This window comes from Aethalodelphis obliquidens, unplaced genomic scaffold, assembly GCF_003676395.1.
Source record: "Aethalodelphis obliquidens isolate GAN/ISIS:26980383/991018 unplaced genomic scaffold, ASM367639v1 scaffold40, whole genome shotgun sequence".
NCBI classification, from domain to species: domain Eukaryota; kingdom Metazoa; phylum Chordata; class Mammalia; order Artiodactyla; family Delphinidae; genus Aethalodelphis; species Aethalodelphis obliquidens.
The window spans coordinates 6,243,344-6,268,056 of NW_020837984.1; the positions used below are offsets into that span (position 1 = coordinate 6,243,344).

The 24,713-nt window shown below is 45.6% G+C and overlaps 1 protein-coding gene across 7 annotated transcripts in view; it reads right to left on the minus strand.

The window, feature by feature from the left end:
* The window catches only part of BCL11A (BCL11 transcription factor A), a 99,450-nt gene that overhangs the window by 11,159 nt on the left and 63,578 nt on the right, over positions 1-24,713 (minus strand). For 5 of the 7 annotated variants that reach the window (XM_027131753.1, XM_027131755.1, XM_027131752.1 and 2 more), the window contains one exon: positions 4,377-4,478. The exons of the other annotated variants lie outside the window; for them this stretch is intronic. In XM_027131753.1, coding sequence (XP_026987554.1) covers positions 4,377-4,478 — 102 coding nt within the window. The remainder of the gene's footprint in view (positions 1-4,376; positions 4,479-24,713) is intronic. 7 annotated transcript variants of the gene reach the window in all.

The window sequence follows — 24,713 nt, forward strand, 5'->3', positions numbered from 1 at the left end:
ACACAGCATCCTAGTTTAAGAACAGTTAAAGCAGCCAGCACCATGAAGGGCAGCAGGCTGAGAAATGCTACGCTAGCCTCCTCCTCATTATTTTGAGAGGCTAACAACGTGAACCAAATTATACAACATCCTGCGCCCTCAGCTGAGCCTCAGCTCCAGTTGAGAAAGAAACAGAAAGATACAGTTCAGCTAGTCAACTCTTTGGCCAGTAGCCAAGCCGTCTGGAGAGGGGCCCTGCTTAAGTCACATTATTTCTCTCTCGCTGAAAAGAACCCGAGAGTGGGAAATGCCGCTGTGGCAAAGAGGGGCCAGCTTGACTTCCCAATCATTCCTTTTCGGTGATAGCTAAACTAAAAAACACATATAACAAGGGAGTAACTAACAGTTTACCAGTCAACTCAGCATTAAAAAGGGCTCAGATGCTGGTGGCCAAAGGACTAGGATGAGAAAAATCAGTAACTTCCCAGGAATTCCAAAAAAGACACTGTATAAAGCACAAATGAGAAATACACTTTAGTCCCCCTTTTTAAGAGGAGTTCCTTAAGGCCACAGATAGTATTTGTCAGTAACTCTTGAAAAAGGAAAAAATTCACCATGGAGTTAAAGAGTGGGAATGAGGAATTAATCAATTATGATTCTTCCATTTAGCAAGTCAGAAAAGCTGGCAGCATCTTCTCAGGAGCCCCAAACACTCATATTCCAAAACAAGCCAGCCTCACTCAAGCACTTGTCTGAATAATGGACTCCCTGCCCTGACCTTGTAATTTACTTTACAATGCATTTATAATCTCACTCAATATATCCCACTCCTGGGTAAATCTCTTTAACAAGATTAGATGATAAGATACCAAAATTAGGTTTCAAACATTTGCTAATGTGGAGGGAGAAAAAAAAAGGCAGAAAGATTTTGAAAGAAAACCGCTGACATTAGTATCACATTATCTGCCTATTTTTGTTTGCCTTCTCTCTTCAAAGGGAAATAAAAAGCATCATTGAGAGTATTTTCATAAATTTTTTGTTGTTGTTGAACAATGACTTGGGTCCTAAATAGGCAGGAAAAAACCTATCTAGTTCCAACTACCGTGACCCTCTGTGGCTTTCTCCTTTGCCTCTCTAGGACTCTGTGTTATTATCATACATTTAGCCTGACAATCTGAATTGGGTAAGTAAAAAGGAGATTTGTCAGCTGAAGCAAGTCGTTAACACTTTCATCACTACAAATGCCTTTAAATCATATTTTACCTTATAATATTCTATTGAAACCCAGGACTGGACCCACAATTAGCGATGCTGGTTTTGCATGCACCATGAATGCAGTCATTGATAGATGCCGAAATCTATATAGCACTACATCAAGGGTCTCATCTGGATCCTTTTAAAAAGGCTTAAATGAGAAAAGCCCATTTTATTTTGCTGCACTGAGCTTCCTAAAATTTTGTTTTCAAAGCTATGTGATCATGCTACAATATGTTAACACTGTGCTGTTACCCTCCCCTCTCTCTCATACATCAGGTTAGAGAAAATGGCATTTTATCTTATAATGAGCATACAACATACAGTTTTCACTACCGCATTTTAGTATTCCCATCAACTAGATATTCTAGATCATGAGGGCAGCTAGTGTAATCATAATGTCAATGAGAAGGGCTGTTACGATTGAGACTAAAGATTACATGGAAAGAGCTGCTTTGAAACTGGTAATTATTACCAGTCCACTAATAGCAAATGATGCATTACAGTTTCACCATATAATCTGTATTTCACTCAGCTCATGCCAGTGCACCATATTATATTACAGTGCTCACAGATTCTAAATTCCTAAACTGCAGTCATCAATAAATGTGTTACTTGCTGTAATTTGTGAAATTACTTTGTTCATAACATCTTTGATGGTTTAGAAAGACCAGAATTGATTTCCTGTGTGGCAAAATTAGGGCTACATTGATTTATTGACGTGTAAAATATAATAATATTCTTCATTTACTCTGATGAAAATCAACTTCTCAATTTGAGAGCCTCATTGGGCATTCACTGGGATTGTTTTGATTTAGAGCAATAAACGGAGACCTAGCCCCGAGCATGGGAACTTGAGGCATCAAAACGGTTAAACTCAGCTATTAGCTCACCTACAGCTTTTACTTTATTTCATTTTATTGTATGGAAAGGAAGAACCCCATTCCTGGTTTGTCACCAAGGCTCAAGAGTCATGATTTAGAAGAGTGATGTCTTATGAGGGACCCCTGGCTCTACTATTTACTAGCTGGTAGCTCTGGGACAGTCATTTAATTTCTCCGAGTCTTAGGTTTCCTATCTGGAAAATGAGCGTAAAAAACAGTACCTTAAAGAATTGTGAGGCTCAAATGACAAACATATATAAAAGCTCTCTGTGATCTACCAGGTCCAACATGAACGTGAGTTTTCATTATTACCAGGCTTGATTAGTTACCACGAACGATGACTAACCACACGTTACACACCCACAAGGGCTTCTGGAGGGAAGACTGGAATCCAGAATCCGGGCTTTCCCAGGCCAAGGGGAGGCCCTGGTTAGAAGAAAGCAAGAGGGGGTGATTTTTAAGGCCCTTGCCCATGGTCCACCCAGCAGGGAGGCCACAAGGTCAGTGCTAAATGCTCTGAAAGCCAAGGGCACTGGTTAAGGCAGCTGAGTGGGGTGCGGATCAGTTTTGCTTCAGAACTTTCTGGATCCCTACAACCCATTTCCACATACCTTGTTCTGGTCACTCCTAAACTGGTCCTGCCGGCAGGGGCGCCAGCAAACTAGGCTCCCTCCCGTTGCCGGAAGCAGGGAGAAGGCAGGGGCTCCTTATCAGGCTACTGGTTTCCCACCCCCTAGATCAAACTCCCTGCCCTCAGGAGGATCCAGAGCAAGAGAGAGAACTCACTCCCTTCCTACCCCTTCCCTCCAAGGGTGGCTCTGTTCCCACAGCCAAGTAAGGGCCCCAGGCACCCCCAGCAAAACGAGGCGAGTTCTCCCCACCCAGTCAGCATGTAGGGACTTGAAACCATGAGTCCAAACCCCTAAACTGTACAATCGGTGACCTAACCCAGGCTTCTGCCCAGCTAGGCTTGTGGGTGCCGGGGGCGGGGGGGGGGGGGGGGGGGGGGGGGGTGCGTGGCGGGGAGGTGCTTTTAACCCCTGCACCACCCAGCCCTCAGGACCTGAGGGCTTGTGAAATTCATACAATAACTCTTTGTTACCTAGACCTAGGAGTTAATAAAAATAAACAACTAGCTTCCAGTCTGATCTCAGGGCGCAGGCCCTGCCCTGCAGACACCATTCACAAGAAGGTTGGGTCTAGTTGACCTCCCATCTGAAAACCAGTCACCTTTAAGGCCCCAACTCCTGCATTTTGCTGTCTGTTATTCCCTTTCCACGACACATCATTCCCTTTCTTCTTTTCTTTCCACAAAAGGTTATTTTTTTCATTTACTTTAAAAATATTTTCCTTAAATACAAATTAGATGCCACACTTCTTTTCTTCTTGAACCTGCTTTTTTGTGTTTGGGGTGGAATCAATCCCCCGGCCCCCTACCCCTACCCCCGCATCTGACTTTTTAGCCATGCATGTTATTCCTACAGAGAGAAGCAAACTGTATTACCTTCTAAAACAACATCTTTCAAAAACATTTTTTTCCCAAAAACATTTTTATAAACATACAAATCTAAATTTCATAAGAAGTTCCCCACTATGAAAGTTGGCTTAAGCAAGTAACTGGATGGTGGTAGTCGCAGTGATGGCGGGAGGGGTGTGTGTGGTATCTTTGAATTTTAGCAACAATGCTATGCATTTTTCTCTAAATCTAGGAGAAAAACAAATAGAAATCATATATGTCTGCACATATATAATGTACGATGCATATATAAAAATATACCATGTTTAAATACACACGTAAATGCATATATAACATGCATGAGGATAACTCTAGAGTAACTGTGAACTGACTCCTTTCAGTTCTGGCCTCTGCTAAAGACATATGCCATGGAGTAAATCCAAAGTCCTAAATGAGGCCATGGGAGTAAATGTCCAGCAATACAATGGGCCCTGAACACACAGATATACGCAGTCACCAGCCATGGAGCCACACAAGACCCTGGGGAGGAGACCCGCAGGGATGAGCTGCTTCCAGCCCCATGCCTTCAGTAAGGAGAGAGAGAAAAAGGGGAGGGAAAAAAGCCACTTAGGGCTGAATGGATTGGGGGAGCTGGGTGCCAAGTGAGTAATGGAATATACATATGCAGATGCCAATGTATTTTGGAAATAACTCCTTTCAGTACTTAAAAAGTAAGGGTAATTTCCAGAAACTCTCATCTCTACACACATGGACGTTTGTAGAAGAAATAATGCTCAACTTACAAATACCCTGCGGGGCATATTCTGCACTCATCCCAGGCGTGGGGATTAGAGCTCCGTGTGTAGAACGAGGGGAGGAGAGGCCCCTCCAGTGCAGAAGTTTATCTGTGAAAGAAACCCAAAATCAAGCACTAAAGCTATAAACAACGTGCATCTTAAACCACAGGATATCACATTTCAATTCCATTAAAATAGATTAACATCATTACAACAGCCTTGCAGATAGTTAACAGGCCCAAGGCCTATATCAAAAGAACAGTGGTGAGTTCTTTCCCACAGTTCCGCTTTGTTTCTAATTTTGGTCTTTTTTGACAAAAGGGAAGGGAGTTTGTTTTAGGTATGGGGCAGCAGGGGGGGCGGGGGTTCTTTGGTTCATTTGTTTGTTTGTTATTGTCTGATTATTGTCTTTCAATAAGAGATGTGTAAATAGCAAGGGGGAAATTGGTAATATGACTGGCAGCCTGGTAGAATGGGGGGATTTATCTGCAAGGCTGGTTTACATGCATACATTTACTTTACTTATAGACAAGCTCAAGCAAAAAACAATACGGTAACAGGAAATGAGTAGATTTGTGAATCTTTTCTTCTAGAACAGAGTCCCACTGGGCTTTTCCTGTCCCACTCTTCCCATTCTGTCTTTATGACAGCACCTTCAGTGATAGGGAAACCTTGGGCATCTCAGGACCTGGAATTCTATCCACGGAGTACCCCACGTAGACATGGCTTCTTACAGCACGAAGCAGTGGGCAATAAAGATTAGACTTCTGGGGTTAAGATAACTTTGGCCAAGTCCTCACGTTAAGGGCAAGGAATCCTACCGTTCAATGACAAGGAGCGAAGCAGCTTTCCAAAAATAGCAACACCCTGAAAAACGTGGCCCACCTTCTCTATTCTACTGCACTGGGTTGCACTCTGGTGAGGAAAAATGACTTCTCACACTGATAAACATAAATCTAGCTGTAAATCAAGCCATTCTTGTGAGATTTTTGCGAGAAAGGAAATATTTGGTTTGGGCAATCTGGGGATTGTATGGTTTATGTGGTGAGTTCCTAGCTTTTCCAAGTCCACCTTGAGCTAACCAAGCATGGAGAGGTCAACCTTGAGACAGAGTGGAGGAGAGATGGAGCAGGGACACTCCGTGTGTCCTAGAGGCTTGGAGTTTGTGATGATTGGGGGAGGCGGGAGAGAAGAAAAACAGACTTTGATGGTGAGTAAACAGAGTATGTTTTCCATTAGCTTAATATTAAGAGCACTTAGAAGAGTTGTTGTTATACTCTAGGATAGCAGGTCTCAAGTGTAAAATACATCCTGTTCTCCTTCTATAGATCATGCTGCCAAGAACAGCCAGGGCAGTCAGCACAAGGTTTCCTTTCATGAGGAGCCTGGTGGGTAACAATGGCGTGTTGCTCGTGGAAGCTCTTACACAGAGGCATAAATCTGTCGTTACTGGGCCTGTCCAGGGAGGCTGCCACGAAGGCTCCGCCTAGTCCGAGACCATCTACAGAGGCCTGTCCTCCTCCCTGACCCCAAACAAAACAAATGCCACAAAATGAACCCGCAAAAGCAGGAAGACTAGACTTAAAAAGCAAGCATGTCTTCATCTAACTGCTTACGTTCTATGAATTGAGAGTCAAGGGTAAAATTAACTACAGATTTAGTCATAGTGTTTTTCAACGAGAAATCTGAGAATCCATTTTTGCACTTGTTCTTGCCTCAGCTATTTAATAAGTTTGTTTGTCGCCAAGACTGAAGTCTGTTTCTTAGGAGACCCATACAACAGAGTACTGTGACCCCAGCAGAAAAGCAACAAGGTACTTGGACCCTCACACTGGGAAAGACTCATTTCATATTCCCTGCCACTTACTCTGGGAAGACCCTGAGGTGCCTCAGATAGACCCCCAGCAAGCAATGGGAGAACCGTTAACCTGGTCCAGGCCTGACCACTTGCATGCATCTCCTGTTGGCAAACTCATCTACTAACCCATTGGCCTAGAGCAAGCTGAGTTTCTGGGGGTAGCAGCCTGGCCCAGTTCCCCACAGCACTAGGCCACAAGGCGACGTGAGGGCTCATCAAGGAGAGTGTCTGAGTATCTGCCCCCATTATTTGGTTTGGGGTTTGGTTTTGAGTTGTAAAAAACCTTAGAGATCATCAAGTCTAATGCCTTCATTTTACAGGTGGGGAAACTGAGGCTTTGAGAAATTACGTGACTGGCTCACAGCTATAATGATGGTTAACCACAAAAGTGAAGAACAGCACTGACTCCCCAATCCAGTGCTCTTTTCTGGGATATCCATCTCTCTCCTCCCCTCTGTCGTTCCCACCCTGGTCTGTACTGCTCAAGAAGTACCAGTGAGAAGGGATCTCTTTCTCTTGACCCATTCGGAGGAACAACCTCTCTTGGGGAAGAGTCCAGCCCAGAGGTGCTGAGTGGACCTTTCAAAAGGTCCAAATGAACTGACTTGGTTTCAAAATTGGAAAACACCCGATCTACTTCCTGCACCTTGCCTCACCCCCCACTGTTTTCATCCTCTACTTCTGCTTCCCCTGCAGAATCAGCCAGCTGAAGAGAAACAAACCATTCCTATCAGCCTAACAAGCTACTGACACTGTCTTCGTGAGAGAGACTCATACTTGCATTTCTCTTCCTCCATGAAGAGTGTCAAACCAAAGACAATGGGGACCCCAGCTGATTCTGCAGCCTCTCCCGCCAAACACATCTCTGAACACGTTCTCATTGGTAAGTAGAATCAACATTCCCACAGGAACTGGAAATGCTGAATTGTTAATAGCTTCCCTAGGGTTTAACTTCTTGCTATGATGCTTTCAATTATTCCATCACAGTTTAGGCAGAATAGAGTCTCACAATTAATGCTTCTAAGCATCACCCTCAACCAGCAGCTCTGCCTTCCCAGGCTGCCCTTGACTGAGGGCCTCTTCTCCTCCCACCTGCATTTCGTTCTCCTTGACTGAGGGAGAGGTGGGCTCCGGTGGCTGGCAGCGAAGTGGGCGGTCCAGCTATGCTCTCTTTATTTCCTTGGTGGTTCTCTCAGGGCAGTGGTTCTCAAAGTGTAGACCCAGGCCCAGCATCAGCATCACCTGGGAGCTTGTTGGAAATGCAATGTCTCAGGTCCTTCCTCAGAATTACTGAATCAAACACTGGGATTGGGGAAGTGGATGTAGAGTATAAGAATCTATGTTTAGCAAGCACTCCAGGTGATTCGTACGCACAATCCAGTTTCATAAGGGCTGTCTTAGCATGAGGGGAGGAATGGAAGCTGGAAGCTTTGATGTTCTCCTGGCAGCCAGAGATCCCCTGGCTATGAGGCTCTCATCCCTTCTGTCTGGGACTCACCTCCTTTAGGACCAGAGCAAGCCTGGGAAATTCCTAAGGATCCCTCCATGTGGAATCCAAGGTTCCACCCTCCCTCACTGACCAGGACACGGAACAGGCCCAGACTCAAATAGGGAACGCTCTTTGCATAACATCCAAACCAGCTTATGTCAGGCAGATGGTGTCCTCACTGCTTCCATAAATGCGGAAATGTTTGCAAATGCAGCTATGGCACGCCGCACGGATGCAGTAAGCACTGGACTCCTGTTTCCCTTTCTGGACTCTCCAGTGTGTTGCCCTCCTCTGAATTAATCTTTTCAAATGCCTTGTACTCCTCTGGTGAAAAGCATTTTAACCTGTTCTGTTTCATAAAAGTCTCTCCAGACCCAGCATTCCCACTTTAGGGCCTCAGAAATGCCTTATGTATTATTAGGTTGCCATGTTTCCTTATGGCTGAGTAACAAATAATGAATCTTATCTTTCAGGTCTCATTAAAAAATCTGCCACAAATTGGGAATGGTTTTGATTGAATGTTATGCATCGGTCACTTTAGATTTCTATATGCATCAGGACCGACTTTTGACACAGAGCTCTATAAACCAGGTGGGATGTTCCTGGAATTGAAGATCACTAAGTCAAGTTTTAGGTTACCCCAAGAACATCTCAAAGCTTCCTTTACTACTGACCTGTTATTTGTTTCTGAAACTAATAACTAGGTGTGTCATATAGCCACATCACTGTCTACCAATCAACAAGTAATACCGCTGATCTACACATGTGCTGAAACAGCTGAGCACAAAGCATTATTTCCAAAACACTGAATGACTGCTCCGGGTGCTGACTTTTATAGGAATTAAAAACCCAGGCCTCTCTAGAGGAGTAGATACACGTATAGATGTTCGCCGTTTATGAAAACGTATATGTGCATTTATGTATTTCTTTTCTTAACCATATGTTTCTAGATAACTTCCCTATTTTCCCAGCAAGATGGGGCACCAAAGAAGTAGAGCCATCCCCAAGAGGAAGGGTTACCCTGTGAAGCGTGACCTCCCACTCACCTTGCGTCTTCAAAAAAAGAGAAGATGACAACCCACTATGATGGGGAGGGATCTCTATATTGGTGACAGGCCAAAATAAAGGACACTTACCGCCCCTTCTAGCTCCAACATTCTCAAGTCCCCTCCCTGCCCTCAGCCAGTAGCCAACTTACAGACTACACTTAAAATGCATCCCGAAAGTTCGTAAAGTTCCCTGAACGAACCAATTCCCGTTCTATCAATATTACTGGATCTAAATCACAAAAATAACTACAGTGCAGCTAGTCTAGGATAGAGGCTTCTATATCTAACTGGAAAGCAAATCCACTAAATCTCCTTCTAGCTCCTGACCCTCCATTTAAGGCAGATACCAGCCCCCATCTCTCAGATCCTGTGACTTTTTAGAGTATTATAGAGCCAACATGAGCAATGCCTGTGTCTTGAGTTGTGTCAATCTGAACTGAAAATGTGCCAGCTTTATCACTGCTCACAGACTTCTTAATTAACCTTCTGATATTGTCAAAATCGTATTCCCTTTTGTTCTAGAAATGAGCATTTACATGAGTGTTTTCCCCATCACTATGCTTTTTCACTAGCTAAGATTTTACGGAATCGTGATGCTCTGTATATACAAAGCAAGCAAGAATTCTTCAGACATCACACTATAGAATTTCTTTGCTGAAACTTGTTTATGGTCCTTATATTCGTAGAGACTTCACCAATGACTTTCATCTCATCAACCACTCATTGAAAAACTTTTTTGACCAAGCCTATCACCTCAGAGCCTTGGTCATCTAACAACACATTACTAATTTCACCTTTTAAGAGTTCTCACCCTAGGCATCCACTCTATGAGTGAGGAGGAGAGATGACATCTTTCATGCCCCTTTATCTATAAAAATGCAAAAAATGAAAGCCACCAATCTGTCAGGCCTAAACAAAATTTTCTGCAATCTGTGTCTTTAACATAAGCAAAGCATATAATTCAAAAAAAAAGGAACTTGCTTTTCTGAAGAATAAGTAAGCCAAAGACATTGTGTTCCATCTTTGTGTTGAAATGCAGATTTCCCACTAAAAGGCAAATCCTTCATTTCAAAAGGTTGAATAGGATGGTACTTAAAAAAAAAGAATTCCAACTGGTTAAATTTAGGGTGTTGAAAAAAGTTCATTCCAATAATATTTTTTGGCTCTGGGCCCTAAGTATTTTCACTTGATCATGAATTAGATAAATTTTTATTACATTTTAAGCTCTTGCCTTAGAATGGTGGAACTTCTCGCGGAGACTGGAAGGGCAGCTCATAAGAAGACAAATTGTTTTAGGACAGTCTTTTTTTTTTTTCCTTTGTTTAACTGTGTACCTCACTCTGCAAGACGAGTGTACCCAGGATAAATTCCATTCATTCATTCTTTCACGCATTCATTCAACAACTATTTACTGAGTGCCCGAACTCAGTGAACGATTATACTGCCCCAAGCAATGGACTACCTCTGTGGGCAACGCAAAGAAAAGTCAGACACAGACTCCCCTACAGGAACCTCCATCTAGTAGAGAAGATAAGCCTGGAAAGGAATCGCTCTGCTCCAAAGTAAAAAGTGTGTCATAAGAGAGGCACAGATAAACTGAACGGAAATTCAAAAGACACAAATAACTTCCATTTGTAAGGGAGGAGAGTGGCTTTAGGCAAAAGGGAACTTAGGAACTGGACCTGGAGAGCCAAGAGGAAGGACTTTCTAGACAAAAGAAAAAAGCAGGTATTGATGCCCCAAGAGAAGCAAAGCTCGAGGTGTACCCAGAGCAAATGGGGCCCAACAGGCAATACATTTAAATCAAAATATTACTCACCAATCCATCCTGTTGATAACAGAGGATATGGTCATCTAAATAAACCCTCTGAGGGCTTTTGTGAAGGATTCACCTTCCACAACTTCTTATTTTCAAACACCACATTTTCTTACAATAATGGATGCAGCCACGTGGACGCTGGTGAAACTATGAAAGGTCATCTGTCCTGTTTTGTTTCCCCCCACCCTGATTGTTTTGCCCCCTGATGAGTGGTGAGTGGTCTACCAAGGCAGAATTCACTGTGTTCTATTCCTCTGAGTCAGACAAACAAGTGTTGATAGCCATGTTCTTCCTGCAACCCTGCCTCCCCGGTTTAAATAATCTATTTCAGATGTAGCACTGCCAGTTTCACATGGGCTTGTACTTGCTGACACATCTTCAACAAATGACTGTGCAAGAAAGGTGGAGATTTTCCTATACTTCTCTGTGTCTCTTCAATCATCACCTTGACCTTCCCTCCAAATTTCCCCCCTTTCTTCTCTTCAGAGCCACGGGAAGAGCGGGGGTAACCTTACTCCCGCTCTGAGTCCTCATTGGAGGACTTTGTTTGTGTGTGGTGGGGTGTGAGGGAGTGCACATGTGTGGGCGCAGGCTTGCTTCTACCTGAGGTTATTTTTCAGGTTATTTGGGGGAACTGGGGAACTACTTTTAAAGAGGGCTTGCCCAATCTATTCCTTCATGGGTCCCACTGAAACTCTCTCCAGATTCCTTTCTTCCTTCAGGATGTTAGGGACTCATTCCTCTGGAGAGAGCTGCTAGAACAAAATCAGGAATTTAAGTTCTTCAATCCCAACTCTGCCATTCCCGGCTAAGCATGACTTTGAGTAAATCCCTTCCCCTTTCTGGCCCTAAGTTTTCCCATCTTTAAAAAGAGAAGACTGGATTAAGATGGATGAGTTCTTTCTCCCAGGCCAGTCTTGAGTCTCCTTGAGACCAGATCAAGGGCAGGAGTCTTGGAAGCAGTTAAGAGACCTACTATGGGCCATCCTAGAAGCTGGCCAGGATGGGCCTATGCCCCTTATGAACTTGCAGGGATGAGAAAAAAACCTACAGGCCTCTGTGGGCTGGGTCTGGTCCCCAGGCTAATTCTTAGACTCAGAGAGTAGGCCTGGTGGTGGTTTTCAACCTCCTGGGGCACAGTCGCGCAAAGCTTACCTGTCTAAGTTTCAAGCAGGAAACCTAGGTGAGTCCTGAGCCACAGAGACTGAAGGTCAGAGAGAACCAGGAAGAAACTTCCCACAAGCTCAGGCTAAACGTCAAGGGGAAAGGTCTCTGTTGCCCGTGCCCGAAGGCCAGTGGCAAAGCTCGGCCTCATGTCAGAGCCTGGTACCCACTGCACATGAGGGCACGCACAGGACTCTAAGAAAAGCCAGAATCCTCTCCCAGCCGCCCGAAACCAGAGAGGCAAGGCCCCAGCGTCCTGTGGTCCCTGCCCCAGCCAACCTGAAGGGTTCCTGGAAAGCCATGTGTCAACTGAATTTCTGTAAACTGAATCACATTTGCTAACGGAGGTAATTTCAGGGATGTTTCATCACCCTTCCAGATTGGCAGGGCTTCTGACACTTTTACCTTTTAAGTGCTTCTTCCTCCACCCCCTCCCCAACCTCTCCATCAAGTAGTTAATGATCTGTAAACAAACACTTTAAATTCAGTCGGGGAGCTCACTATTTAAAGGAACCCTGCGGGGAAACCTTTTGAAAAGTTAACAATCTTTCTGTAATGTGAAAAATCACCCTCTAATTTATCAGTTTCCATTGATGAGATTTGGTGTGTATTGGACTTTCTTAAAGTGGGGCTCAACTGCAGTGGTTAGAAGAAGGGGTGAGGAATGAAAGAAGGTGAAGTCCTGAACGTGTTTCTTTTGCCCAAATCATCCAGTCTCACGCAAATGTATTCGCAGACCCCACTCACCACACAGCGAAAGGAAGAAAAGGATGGAAAATCATAGCCCCAGCACCTGGAAAGCCTTGAAAACTACACGTGTGTTCCCCATGATTTAAGGATTCGATGTCTGAGGGAACGAGCATTTTCAACTGAGGGGAGGAAGGCCTTTGGGCTGTAAAGGTGGATCCAGTGAGACTGACCATTTGCTCAGCAAACGTTTAATTCTGATAACACCAGCCAGGGCAGAGAAGGACTTCTCTATCAAAGCAAGCAGAACATGCAACTCCCAAATTCCTCTGAAGAGGCCACCCCGAGCCTTTTTATCTGTGTCAACTACCAAACGTAATTTATTGCCTCCCTATCTCCATTTTCATCAGTCTAAGAAAATACCAGAATAAGTTTAAGAAAACCAAGCTTGGCACTTATAAGAAGACCCCTGTTATTTTCAGGTGTCCCTGGGCCTTGCAGAGGAGGACGTTTGTGGGATGTGGGCAGTGATGCTGCTGGAGGGGAGAGGCATGGTTGGTAGATGTGAGCAGGCCCAGAGAGCTGGAGAGTTTTCTGGTTTTATCTTCCAGGACTGATGTGTGCAACCTTTAAAGGAAACGGGCCCAGAAGCACGGGTAGCCTCCAAGCCTGGCCCTTTTTGAGAAAGTATGTTGCGGCCGCTGTGGAGGGTTTTATCTTCTTCCCAAAGCCTTCTCCTCACATTCTGACCCCACAGTAATCCTGTGGGATGAGGGAAGGTGTTATCCTCACCTCCCCAGGTGACAGAAGATCTCAGAGGCACCCTGCTGCAGGCAGTGAGAGCAGAGCTGGAACTCAGAGTCCTGTCCACTGACTTGGGGACCAACCTTTGCCCCTCATCACCACTCACTCACCTCACTCACCCCACCTCCGGGTGGGGTGAGGCAGAGTGTCCGGGCACTAGTCTTACAGCCACTTGCAGGCAATCACTTGCCTTCCTGGGATGATAAAATAGGGTGTGCGTGTCCAGGGAAATGGGGAAGGCACACTCTATGGGCCTAATGTTCTGTGACAATCTTGGCCAAGAGATTCTTAGAACCAGAACTGGCCATTCTCCAGAATTAAAACCTATTATGTCCTGTGGTTAACACAGAACTGCTCAGAAATTATGAGAACTAATTTAAGGCTTCAAAGCTCTACAAACTTAAAAAAAAAAAAATGGTCTAGCAGGTCAGGCTCTGACATTTCTTCAGGAACAAAACTAGGCTGCCCTCTTGCCTGAGGTGAGATTGAATCAAGGAGGGTTCTGGGGCTTCGAGGCCAGGCCTCGTCCCATGGCAGAGAGTCCTTCTTTCAGAAACAGGCCTCTGCCCGCCCACACGCTCCTCCAGCTTCTGCTACCATCTGCTCAGTCCCTCAGCACCTTCCTCCTCCGAGCCCTGGCCTCAGACCCAACCTCTCTGACAGCCCTACAGAACAAAGGCGAGGCAGACACAGCCTACTGACTGGTGGCCTATTTTCTTGGCTTCAGAGATATTTTCCTGGCTTTTTACCCAATTCCGAATCCTTCATTTATCCCACTGACCAAATTGGAAAGAATTTCCTGAATAAAAATGGACATGCGCACGTGTATCATCGGCAGCCATCCGAGGGGCCCCAGTCCAGCCGCAGGGTGGGTGCTGCTGGCCGTGCTCGGGCTTACTAGTTCCGTTGATACAACAGGGGCAACACCCAAAGTTATCAGCCTCCTCCAAGCTCCTCAAACCAAGAACACACCATCCCTTCCGCCCACTGGCCAGGTCCACTTGGGAACTCAGCTTGTGGAGACCTGGCCTCTTTGGACCCTGAGGCCACCGTCCCCTTTCCCGTCTCCATGGACATCAAGGGCCCTCCTCCGCCCCCCCCCCCCCACCTACAGGGGAGTCCCCAGTATCATTTCCTGTTTTGAATCTAAGACTGCCTGGGCAATGAGGCCTCAGCTATACTCTATTTCCACGCAGCACCAGCAGTGAGACTGACCCGGAGCCGCCCGTGTCAAGGTCTCCCAGGTCCACTAGGAACAGAGACACTCCCCTCTCCCTAACAGGCCCCTCAGGCTGAAATCCTTTTGCTTCCAGAGCCTCAACTTTCCACTGCTGGGTAGAAAGCCCCCTCTGTCACCGGCCCACAGATCTCCGCCACCATCACGGCCCAGCCCTGTCAGGTGGTGGGAGTGTGGACAGCAGGGCGGGTGTGTTCAAAGAGGCCGACCAGGCAAGAACCATCCTGTACTCCTGCCCTGGCTCTAACGCAATAAAATGTCTTCTATCAGTGTAATTCAAGGCAGAGTCAAGGGTCTGTCACCATTTTAAAGAGGCTTATTACATGGCCACAAGAATTTGCCTCGGGCTCAAACCTGGCATGTAAGGTATCAGCGTGGGACAGGTTCTTTTGATTTGATTTTATTTTCTTACAAAATCTGAAAATGAAACGCTTCTGTCCCTCCCTTCCACCAACCGTTTTTTGATTTATGGGGAGGAGGAAAGAAATCTGAAGTTGACAGGTTGGGACAACTCCACTCAGCTTTCTCACTCAAAAGCTGCTTTTGTTAAACCATACTTTGCATTTATGGCCTGCGGCTCTTGGCTGACACAGCCGCTCCTCCAGTGTGGAGCAGGCTGCGGACTTCCCCGGGAGGAGGCCCCACTGAGATTACGTGCCCGCCTGCACCCAGGGCGGGAGCATCTTGGCTCAGGGGGCGAGGGGCACCAAGGCCCCTGGTTAGACAAAGGCGAGGCCAGTGAAGGCTATCCCACGTCTGGTCCCCAGCCTTACACTATGTTTGGGTCCAGGACTCCACGCGATCATTATGTATCCACCACCACTGGTCCCAACTAAAGTCCAAGCCTTCTGAGAAGCAACAGCGTGCTGTCCACCTCTCATCGCCTGGCACCATTCGGGGCAAAGAAGAGCCCCTTAATCGATCCTCGTAAATCAGGTGCTGTTCAGTGAACTTGTCTTCCCGGAGGGCGATTCTAAATGACCTGGCTGGAAGGAGCTGCCAAGGACCCGGCAGGGACCAGGGGAACCTTGCCTTCCCGGAGTTGCTGAGGTCTCTCCCGTAAATGATTCACTAAGCAAGGAGCCTCCAGGTCAGCCTTGACCCGGGAGATGATTACAGTCCCTTGAAAGTGGCTGCAGGCCCATCGGTTCACTGTATAATTTTGACAACCTGTGATTGTATATTTACTCAATGGTCGTTATGGACAATCAAGTTAATAATTCACTTTCCAAATGCTGTGTAATTATACAGTTAGAAGAGTTACACAGATGTCAAATTTCCTTAAGACTTCTGATGTATTGGTCCCAATTACCTAGTTTGGGTCCCTTTCCTCTCCCTCTCTCAATTTTTTTTTTTTTTTTTTTTTTTTTAGTAATCTCCCACACTTTTCTCTATTCTCATTCCCCACCTACACCCCTATCTTTCTGCCCCGAGAGAAAGAACAGTGTGAAGTCCTGCAGTTCAAGCAATCCTATTTAGAACACATAGTTTTGCTCCACTAAATAAGGCTAGCCTTGGAAGGCTGTCTGGATGACCTCATCTGCCTCCCTGCCTCCAATGCAGGAGAACGCCTGCAGCAGCCCACAGCTCATGGCCCAAGTTGCACCAGATCCTGGCACAGCCCCGTGGGGGCCCAGAGAAGAGAGTGCAAAACCCTGGAGTGCTGGCTGGGGCTTCCCAGCCAAACGACTGGCATGTCCCTGCCCAGCCAGAGCTCCAGGCATAAGCCCAGCCCCTGCCTCTGTTTGGGATGCGCCGGAGAACATGAGAGAAACACGTACACCCGGAAAACTAAAATGAGGCAGGGATCCCAGGAAAAGCAAAAACATTGAGAACCCTGGGCCTCCTGTCTGCTTCCTAAGAGCTTTTGTTTTTGTGGTCTTCACACACACACCCCACCCATCACAAGCACATAACCTGCTTTCAAGGCTCAAAGCAATTTCTGCCCCCCAGTAGGGCAGTGTGGTCAGCTGACCCGGATCACCCCAAGCTGCAGGGCCTGGCAGGGAAACCCAGGCAAGACGTGAATGTCCTTGAGCACAGCTGGTGAAGGAGCAGAAGGACAAAGGTGACAGGAGGTAACTGCAGCAGAGACAATATTTTTTCCTCCATTTCAATGAGTTTCTCTTTTTTTAAGTCATTTTTTGGGTGCTCCACCCTCTACACCTTTCTCTCTCCCACATGCTCCAGCGCACACACAACCCAGGGCTCCTGTGTTTTAAAAGGTCTTCTCCCACCCCCTCTCCCCCATCCCTGCCCCACAGATGAGATTAATTTTCTAACAGATTCCCCACCCCCAAATTTTATGTTATGGTGGGAAAGTCTTTTGATCATCGTGGTGTTCTGGAAGCATAAGAGCTAAGCATGATCTCTGGAAAGTGAATTGGGAAAAGCCCCACAGAAAATTCTCAAATTCATGAAACCCACCTTAGATACAGAAAACATCTCCAGAACCTCCCGTCAGTTCTAATCTTGGTGTCAAAAGAATGGGGATGGGGCTTCCCTGGTGGCGCAGTGGTTGAGAGTCCACCTGCCGATGCAGGGGACACGGGTTCGTGCCCCGGTCCGGGAAGATCCCACATGCCGCGGAGCGGCTGGACTCGTGAGCCATGGCCGCTGAGCCTGCGCGCCCGGAGCCTGTGCTCCGCAACGGGAGAGGCCACAGCAGAGAGAAGCCCGCGTACCGCAAAATAAATAAATAAATAAATAAATAAATAAAAGAATGGGGATGGACTGTTTCCCGGCTGAGGGCTTGGCTATCACTTTCAGATCTAACATCCTGTTCTTCTGGGGCACTCCTGATGCCCAGAGAGGGGGGCAGACCTGTTAAAGGGGGGATTTCTATACGTTTAGAACATTTGGGATCGCTCTTTGTAGAGAGTTAGGTTTGGCTGGAGTTTTTGTTCAGGTTGTGGTTTCTTTTCCTCCATAAAAAAAAAAAAATTGGAGCTGTATTTGTTTCCTGTTGGTGGTGCGGACAGAAGGAGGGTGTGTGCTGGAGGAGGTGTGTGGGGGGGGAAAGGCTGGTGGATGGAGCAGGGCCGAGAATACCCGGAATTGGAGAAAAGCGAGAAATGGAGATTTTTCTTGGCCTCCAAACAGTTGTAATTTCTACTGCCACTGCTTAGATCCTGGGCACCAGGCAGAGAGAGTGGGAAAAGGGACATGTGACAACTTTGCCACAAATCAGGATTTGGCATTTAAATCCACAGGAAGCAAGAAGAATAGAGGGACATCTTATTTATAGATTTGCAGATGAATTGAATGAGATAACCAAAATGCACTTCTCATGTATCTGAAGGAGCAATTCCATTTTCAGACTTGGAAAGTTTCCCATAATTGAGTATCACCCGACCTCAGCAACACGCTGCAGCCCAAGGTTAAGATCAGCTTCCTAAAAACCGGGCAGAAGGCTGCTGCTTAGGTGGTAGCTCAAGAATTCTACTTTGAAGGACAGGTTGGTACCACACTACATTTAACTGGATTCAGTTCATCTGATTATACAGTGCCTTGCTTTCTGTAATATGTAATCATCTCTTTCTGATGACATTTTAAATATCCAACTAGACAAATAATTGCAGCAATAATTGATAGCAGAGTCAAGCTGGAAGCTCACTGATTGGCAGAGTCCCTACCAAAACAAATCTTCTTTCTTTCAAACATTACAGGAATGATGCTTAAATCTAACTTTTGCTGATAAATGCTCAAAATCTGATTTACTGACAAAGATACGGTAAGAAAACCTGCATTTCAGCCTGTGATTACTTTGTGAGCCGTTTGAGAAGAATCAGGCAGCGTGCTTTATATTATTTTATTTCCCATGAATAACTACAAGGATAGTATGGGTAGTTGGGGAGAATCAACGGGGACAAGAGAAGTGCTGCTCTTAATACTGCACTTCCTGAACGATGTCAGCCAACCCTCAAGGTTTACAGCCCTGTCCCCCTCTGATGTGTGTCCCATGTAGAGAAATGGTCTTGACAAGGGGAACACCCAGAAAGGAAGGCACGCAAATGATGGGCTCCACACAGGCCTTTGAAAGCTGGTTTAAATCAATGACTCAAACCAGGACTTAAATTCCCCTCCCCTGCGCACAGAGCCCTGGATGGGGTCAGGAGGCCTGAGCTCAGACAGATCCCCAAGGGATCTCAGGCAAGTCTCCAGGGACAGATGAGGTCCCCTTCAGCCCCCAGTCTGTTTCTCCATCCAAGGTTGAGCCCCAAATCAACTGTTGTCTACATCACGTTTCAATTGTAATATTCAAGTTGTTATGGTTTGGGTCACTGCTTTCAACAATTCAGACCCTGTGGAATGCTGCGATGGTCAGAAATAACTCACGGAGGAGGCTCGTCTCCGGGAAACATCAAATGAACGAGCTGGCATATTAGCAGACATAGATTACAGTAAGGAAAATCTAAAACAGAAGATGTATCTGATTGTTCCAGCCAGTGGCAAAGGCAAGAATTCAGGGATGGGGTCTGAACATTTGCCCAAAGCACTAGCATGAGAACCTCTTGTTCATTTTCCCCCCCATTTTTCCTATTTTTTCCCCTATTTTCTTTTCTTCTTCTTGTTCTTTCTTTATTCCCTTCCTTCTTTCTTTCTTCTTTTTCAGACGGGGGTCTAGGGTGTGCTTTTTTTTTTTTCCCTTGAAACTGAACCGTTATAGGACAGTTCATCTCACAGCTTCTGTTAAAAATCAGGAGCTTGTTAGATGTAATGATTATCTGCGCCATGACACTTAGTGCATGTGAGGGGGCTTGTCGAACAGCTTTCCTCTAATTTGGATCTCCTCCGTTAATTAGAAAGCCCTCAGAGTTTCTGCAAATGCAGGTCACTATCGACAGCGCCTGCCTCTGATGCTTCGCCTGTGACAGTTGTAAGGCTCTCCTTCCAGGAGTGTCAGAAAATTCAGTCACCACAGCCGCTTCACAGTAAGTTACAGGCACGGTGACTGACCGTACAGTCGGTTTCCCCACAGCCAATGAGCCTGATGAAATCTGCATTGGAGTCCAGCTAAAAATAGCCCAAATGTCACTCCTCTTTCCCCCGCTCCCTCTTTCCTTCTCTCTTCCCATTTTTCTTCTCCTTTCCACCTCTGTTTCTACATCTCCCTTCTCTCATCTCCCCTCCCTTTTCTCTTCCAAAGGAGTCCTCTGCCATTCAAACTGGTACCACTCACCAGAAAGGGAAGTAGGTTTTACAGATAAACCAGGTTGCTTTTTATTGAAACAGCAGTGATTGTGGAACAGAAACTACCCCCCCAAAAAAAATACGTATTTCCTATTTTTTTTTTGCGCTGGTCAGCAGCTGCACCTGGTGAGGTGGAGGTCAAGTCTATACTCCCAGCATGGCTCACACGTTTTTTCTTAAGGGAAGGAAGACCTTGTAGGGGGAGAGAAAAGGAGGAGGAAGGAAGGAAAGGTTAATAACTCAAGCCAAAATGCATATGGGGCTGAGGTCTTCTGCACTTATCACCATGCAAAGTGACACCTCAAAATTTAGGAAGTCTTACTTAGGAATAGCTCATTATGTGCTGGTGGGGGGAGGGGCGGGGGGAGGGAGAGGTGGTGATCCGTCCATGACCACGTGTGCATAAATTTGCGTTCAGCAAATTCATCTCAATCTCATCGGGTTCAAGCCAAAAAGAAACCCTCTGTGGCATTTGCCTAAGACTCAGCCAAAAAAAGAGACCAGTATTTGAATCAAAATAGGAAATATAAAAATTATGTGCACACCCCCCCCACCCCCAAACAACAAGGGACAGCCCGGAAGAACAGCTATCCCTTGCCACCATAGTTCCCAAATGGACTGATCTCAAGGTCAAAGCCCAATTCCCTAAGCAGACCTGCACACAAATGCAGGAAGCTGAGGGTATTGGGAGCCTGGTCTTGCAGTTGCTGACTTATGGAATGCAATGGGATGGAATGGGGTGGGATGACATAGGTCAGACTGATGAATTCACACAAACCCAGAATGAGCTAAAGTCACAGCAACCAGGCAGGGTGGAGCAAGGTAACCCCAGCAAGAATCCCAAAGCCAGCCTCCTCAACAGGTACAGTGGGCAGCTAACCCCAGGCTTCCACCGACATCATGCTGCTGTCAGCTTGGCTGTTGGCCTCCAGACACCAGTCCCAGGAAAGCCCTTAGTACCTTTAAGCTAACTGAAAAAAAACAATACAAAACAGAACAAAACCAGGATCGTTTAGATTCTGCCTGTGAGGGAAAATAAGACAAACCCCAGACCTGGGAAGTAATGTGAAAAGTGGCAAAAACCAATCAAGTCATTTAAAAAGAAAAACCCTCCCTCCAACGTCACAAAGCTGCCGAACATTAGGTTCCTAGGAAACTGTCCCAGCAACCTAGATATGAGAAACAACGCTTGCTATTCTGAGGTGAGAAGTGAAGCTGTCTTTCACTCGGGACAGTCAAACATGGTCTATAAATACCAGCACTGCCCCTTGTGAACAATGGGCTGAGCTCAACCCAGAGAAGGCAAGTACTTCCCTGAGGTCACACAGCAATTCCAGGTCCCCCCAGACAAACCCCTTCACCCAATAGATGGCTTTGTCTTCTCTTAGAAATACGTATTGCTACATCAGATCCCCATTTTCGGGAGGTTGGGGAATGAAACTGCACATTTCAGTGTTACTTTCCCTACTTTCTTTCTCCAACCCTCTGCTCTGGTTCTCTCCTTCCACACACCCACATGTGCTCATACACGCACGTGCGCGCGTGCAGACACACACACACACACACACACACACACACGATGTTTAGTATATATAGGGATCTATTTCCATACCTACCCAAGTTTCTAATACCATTGCTTTGTCAGCAGATCAAGAGTAAAGGATAGTGGCAAGCTGTTCTCCATTCTGAAGTGGATTAGACTGAAAGGGTGCTGGAAGTCAAGACCTCCTGGGGAGGTCAGTCCTGGGGCTTTCAGGGTTATAACTCTGCAGGTGGACCATGGCTCATTTGCAGAGAATGCCTTGTGACTCGCTCTCTCCCCTACACATCAAATGGAGACATCAATCACAGCTCTGCCAGCCCACCTTGACCCACCTCCAGTTGGGCACCCGTGCCTTCTTCCCACACAATGAGAGAGAACGCAGCGGCCAAATGCTGAAAGTCCACTTTATGGACATATGTATCGTTAAGTACTGAAGTGAGTGAGAAATTCAAGAAAGCTATGCTTAGACTACACACGCACGCTCATGTGCACACTCACACACACACACATTTTGCACGGAAGTGGGCAGCATGATGGATTAGCTGGTAGGTTATTATCAGATACGTGGAAGCTCCAACTCGACAACACGACTGGGTCTGGAATGTCTTTCAGGAAGACCTTTATAGCATTAGACTGTTGACCAAGGCATCATTAAAAGCATTAGGTGGTGGACCAAGGCATCATGGTATGACAGAGAAGCAGCCCATAGTCTCAACATGACCACACCCCTACACGGAGTGGCATTTCTGCCCAAAACGCTGTGAAGCCACTCATCTCTCAAAATTGGCCACTGCTCTCACCCTGTATTCCCCCTTTCAGGTATTCATCCCTTTCCCTGCTAAAAGAAATGGAATCAGAACAAATTAAAATTTAATTTTAAGATTACTATTCTATCAGAATTAAAAGGACTCAGGAAATTCAAAGCTAAGGCAAACGTCCCTCCTATAAATCTAACTTGACTATTCAGACAGTTCAGAGTTCTACGAACAGGGCATCTGCCCGCCTTCGATCAGTTACTCACCACGAGCCTCTGCCACAGGCAGGACAGGGAAAGCCAGGCTACACCTCTAAGTGTGCGAAGTTCTAACCTTTCACCCATGTCAATGATCTACTTAATATAATGTTTTGTCTTTAATCAGAGAAAGAATAAGATAATTTGATATCCCATAAAACTCCCTAACCTATATTTTGCAAGTCAATTAGGCAGTCCTTTTGCGTTAATGTCAGCACATCCCATGTTGCATCTCCAGTCAGGCTTTCGGGTATCTGCGGCCCACAATGCCCCACACTGAGAGGGTAAGAAGAAAACTCAGCAGGGGGCAAGGGGTGGGTGGCATGCAGTGGGCAGTGACTTTTTCGTCATCTGTATGGAAATTGGGAAATCGTCTTCTCAAATGGAGATTACCTTCCCTTGGGATCCTTCTGGAGGGCTATAAATAATAGAACATACTAATCAACATTATATATTAAAAAATGAATACAGAATCAGATTAAGGAAAAACTAAATTATACCATTATAAAAGCCAAAGTTAAAAAAAAAAAAAAAGAGGCATGAAAAAGATGTCTTAGCCCATCCCCTTCAGTTTGCCCTACTCTCTGGCAGCCAAACCTGCCTTAATAAGGGCGTTCAAAGTAACCGTTTCTCACTCCCTTATTTATGAGCAACGGAATGCAAAAAGCAAGGGGATTAATTTCAATGCAGCCATTTCTCTATCAGCTATTCTAACTAAGGAAGCTGCAGAAAAGTGAAGACTGGAAATTTATGAACACTTTATGAGAAATCTGGATAAGAATTGGGTCTAAATATATGAGAGGAACATGGACATATGGCATAAACATAAGACAGGAATGTTCCCGACTCCAGCTGTCCAATGATGTCTACCTCTAAGCGTCTTATGACTCAGTTTTCCCATCTCTAAAATGGAGTCCCCTAACCAAATCTGGGGAAACATTATAAAGAATAATTGGATGTTCAACTCTCACATAGAGACCTCTCTTTGCTATTACTTTTGAGCTGGTTTTAAAAAAACACAATAATAATATTTATAATGCATTCTCATTGTGCAGAAACATTAACATTATCCTGGAAGAGTCTGTCTCATTGGCTGTTGGAAGAGATTGTTTCTTTCTTTCTGTCTAGGAACACAAGGAGTGAACTTGGCTATTTCATCAAAGCCTGTAAAAGACACCTGAGTCATCATTTTAACTAAACAATTTCTCCAAGAATTCAACCTATGCGAGGGGAAAGAAGCCCGTCTCTGGGGTGTGCTGGGAAACACCATTGACTTCTCGCTGATTCCTGTCCTCTGTCCTTGGCAATCCAGTTATGATCTGACAGCATTTAAAGATGACAGTATTTGAGGTAATAGGACAATGCCGTAACAAGATTACAGCAAATGTGAAAGGAAGGACACACGTAGGTACCGTCATTTAGGTAACGTCATCTATGATCAGCTTTTGTTTCATTTTTTTGCTGACACAGAAGTCAGTATCAATTATACAATTCAGGGTAAACCTTGTTATGGCTGTAAATAGTTGGCTTCCCCGATGAAAGGAAACATTTATATTGCAGGGGGATTCAGTGAAACTTTTCTAGCTTTGGTCGATGTGAAAGTAATAACAAAAAAAAATTCAAACCAATAGCCAAAGAGTCAAAATCAGCCTGAAGTCACTACCACCCCAAATTAATTTATCTTGAAAGAAAGAAAGAAAAAATTGCTGTTGATCATAAACAATAGGTGACCAAGAGGTTCCTGAAGAAGTCTTAGACCCTAATGAAACTGTTGCCTCAGAGAGTTTGGGGAAGATAAAGTGGAAACACCTAACTACATTCACTTCGGGGAGCTGGTCAACAGCAGTGCCCCTGCCAACAGGGTCCTTCTTAGTCATTTACACCATTTCTCATTCCATTTCCTTTGGCCCACAGCACATCCAGATCCACATAATACCAGCTTTTGGAAGTCAGTTCTACTCTACTTTCTAATTAATTTCTGCCACTGTGAGCTTTTCTCCAAAGCCACCAAGTCTCCTAGAAGCTGATATTCCTTTGCAGTGCACAGAGCTACCCTGCCTGCTGCTAAAATGACCTCCTCGTTGTCCAGGACAAGGAGCCATGCTGTATGCCAAGACACCAACCACAAACAAAAACACTTGTCTGGGGCTTCCCTGGTGGCTGAGTGGTTAAGAGTCCGCCTGCCGATGCAGGGGACATGGGTTCGTGCCCCGGTCCGGGAAGATCCCACATGCCGCGGAGCGGCTGGGCCCATGAGCCATGGCCGCTGAGCCTGTGCATCCGGAGCCTGTGCTCCGCAACGGGAGAGGCCACAACAGTGAGAGGCCCACATACTGCAAAAAAAAAACCCAAAACAAAACAAAACAAAAAACACTTGTCTGACCAACACCTGTCACAAAAGAAAATTCTGGCTAGAGGAGGAAGTCCCATGAAGGAAGCTGAAAAGATGTTCTGACCACTTCAAATCCTAACAGAGGCTAGTCCTCCT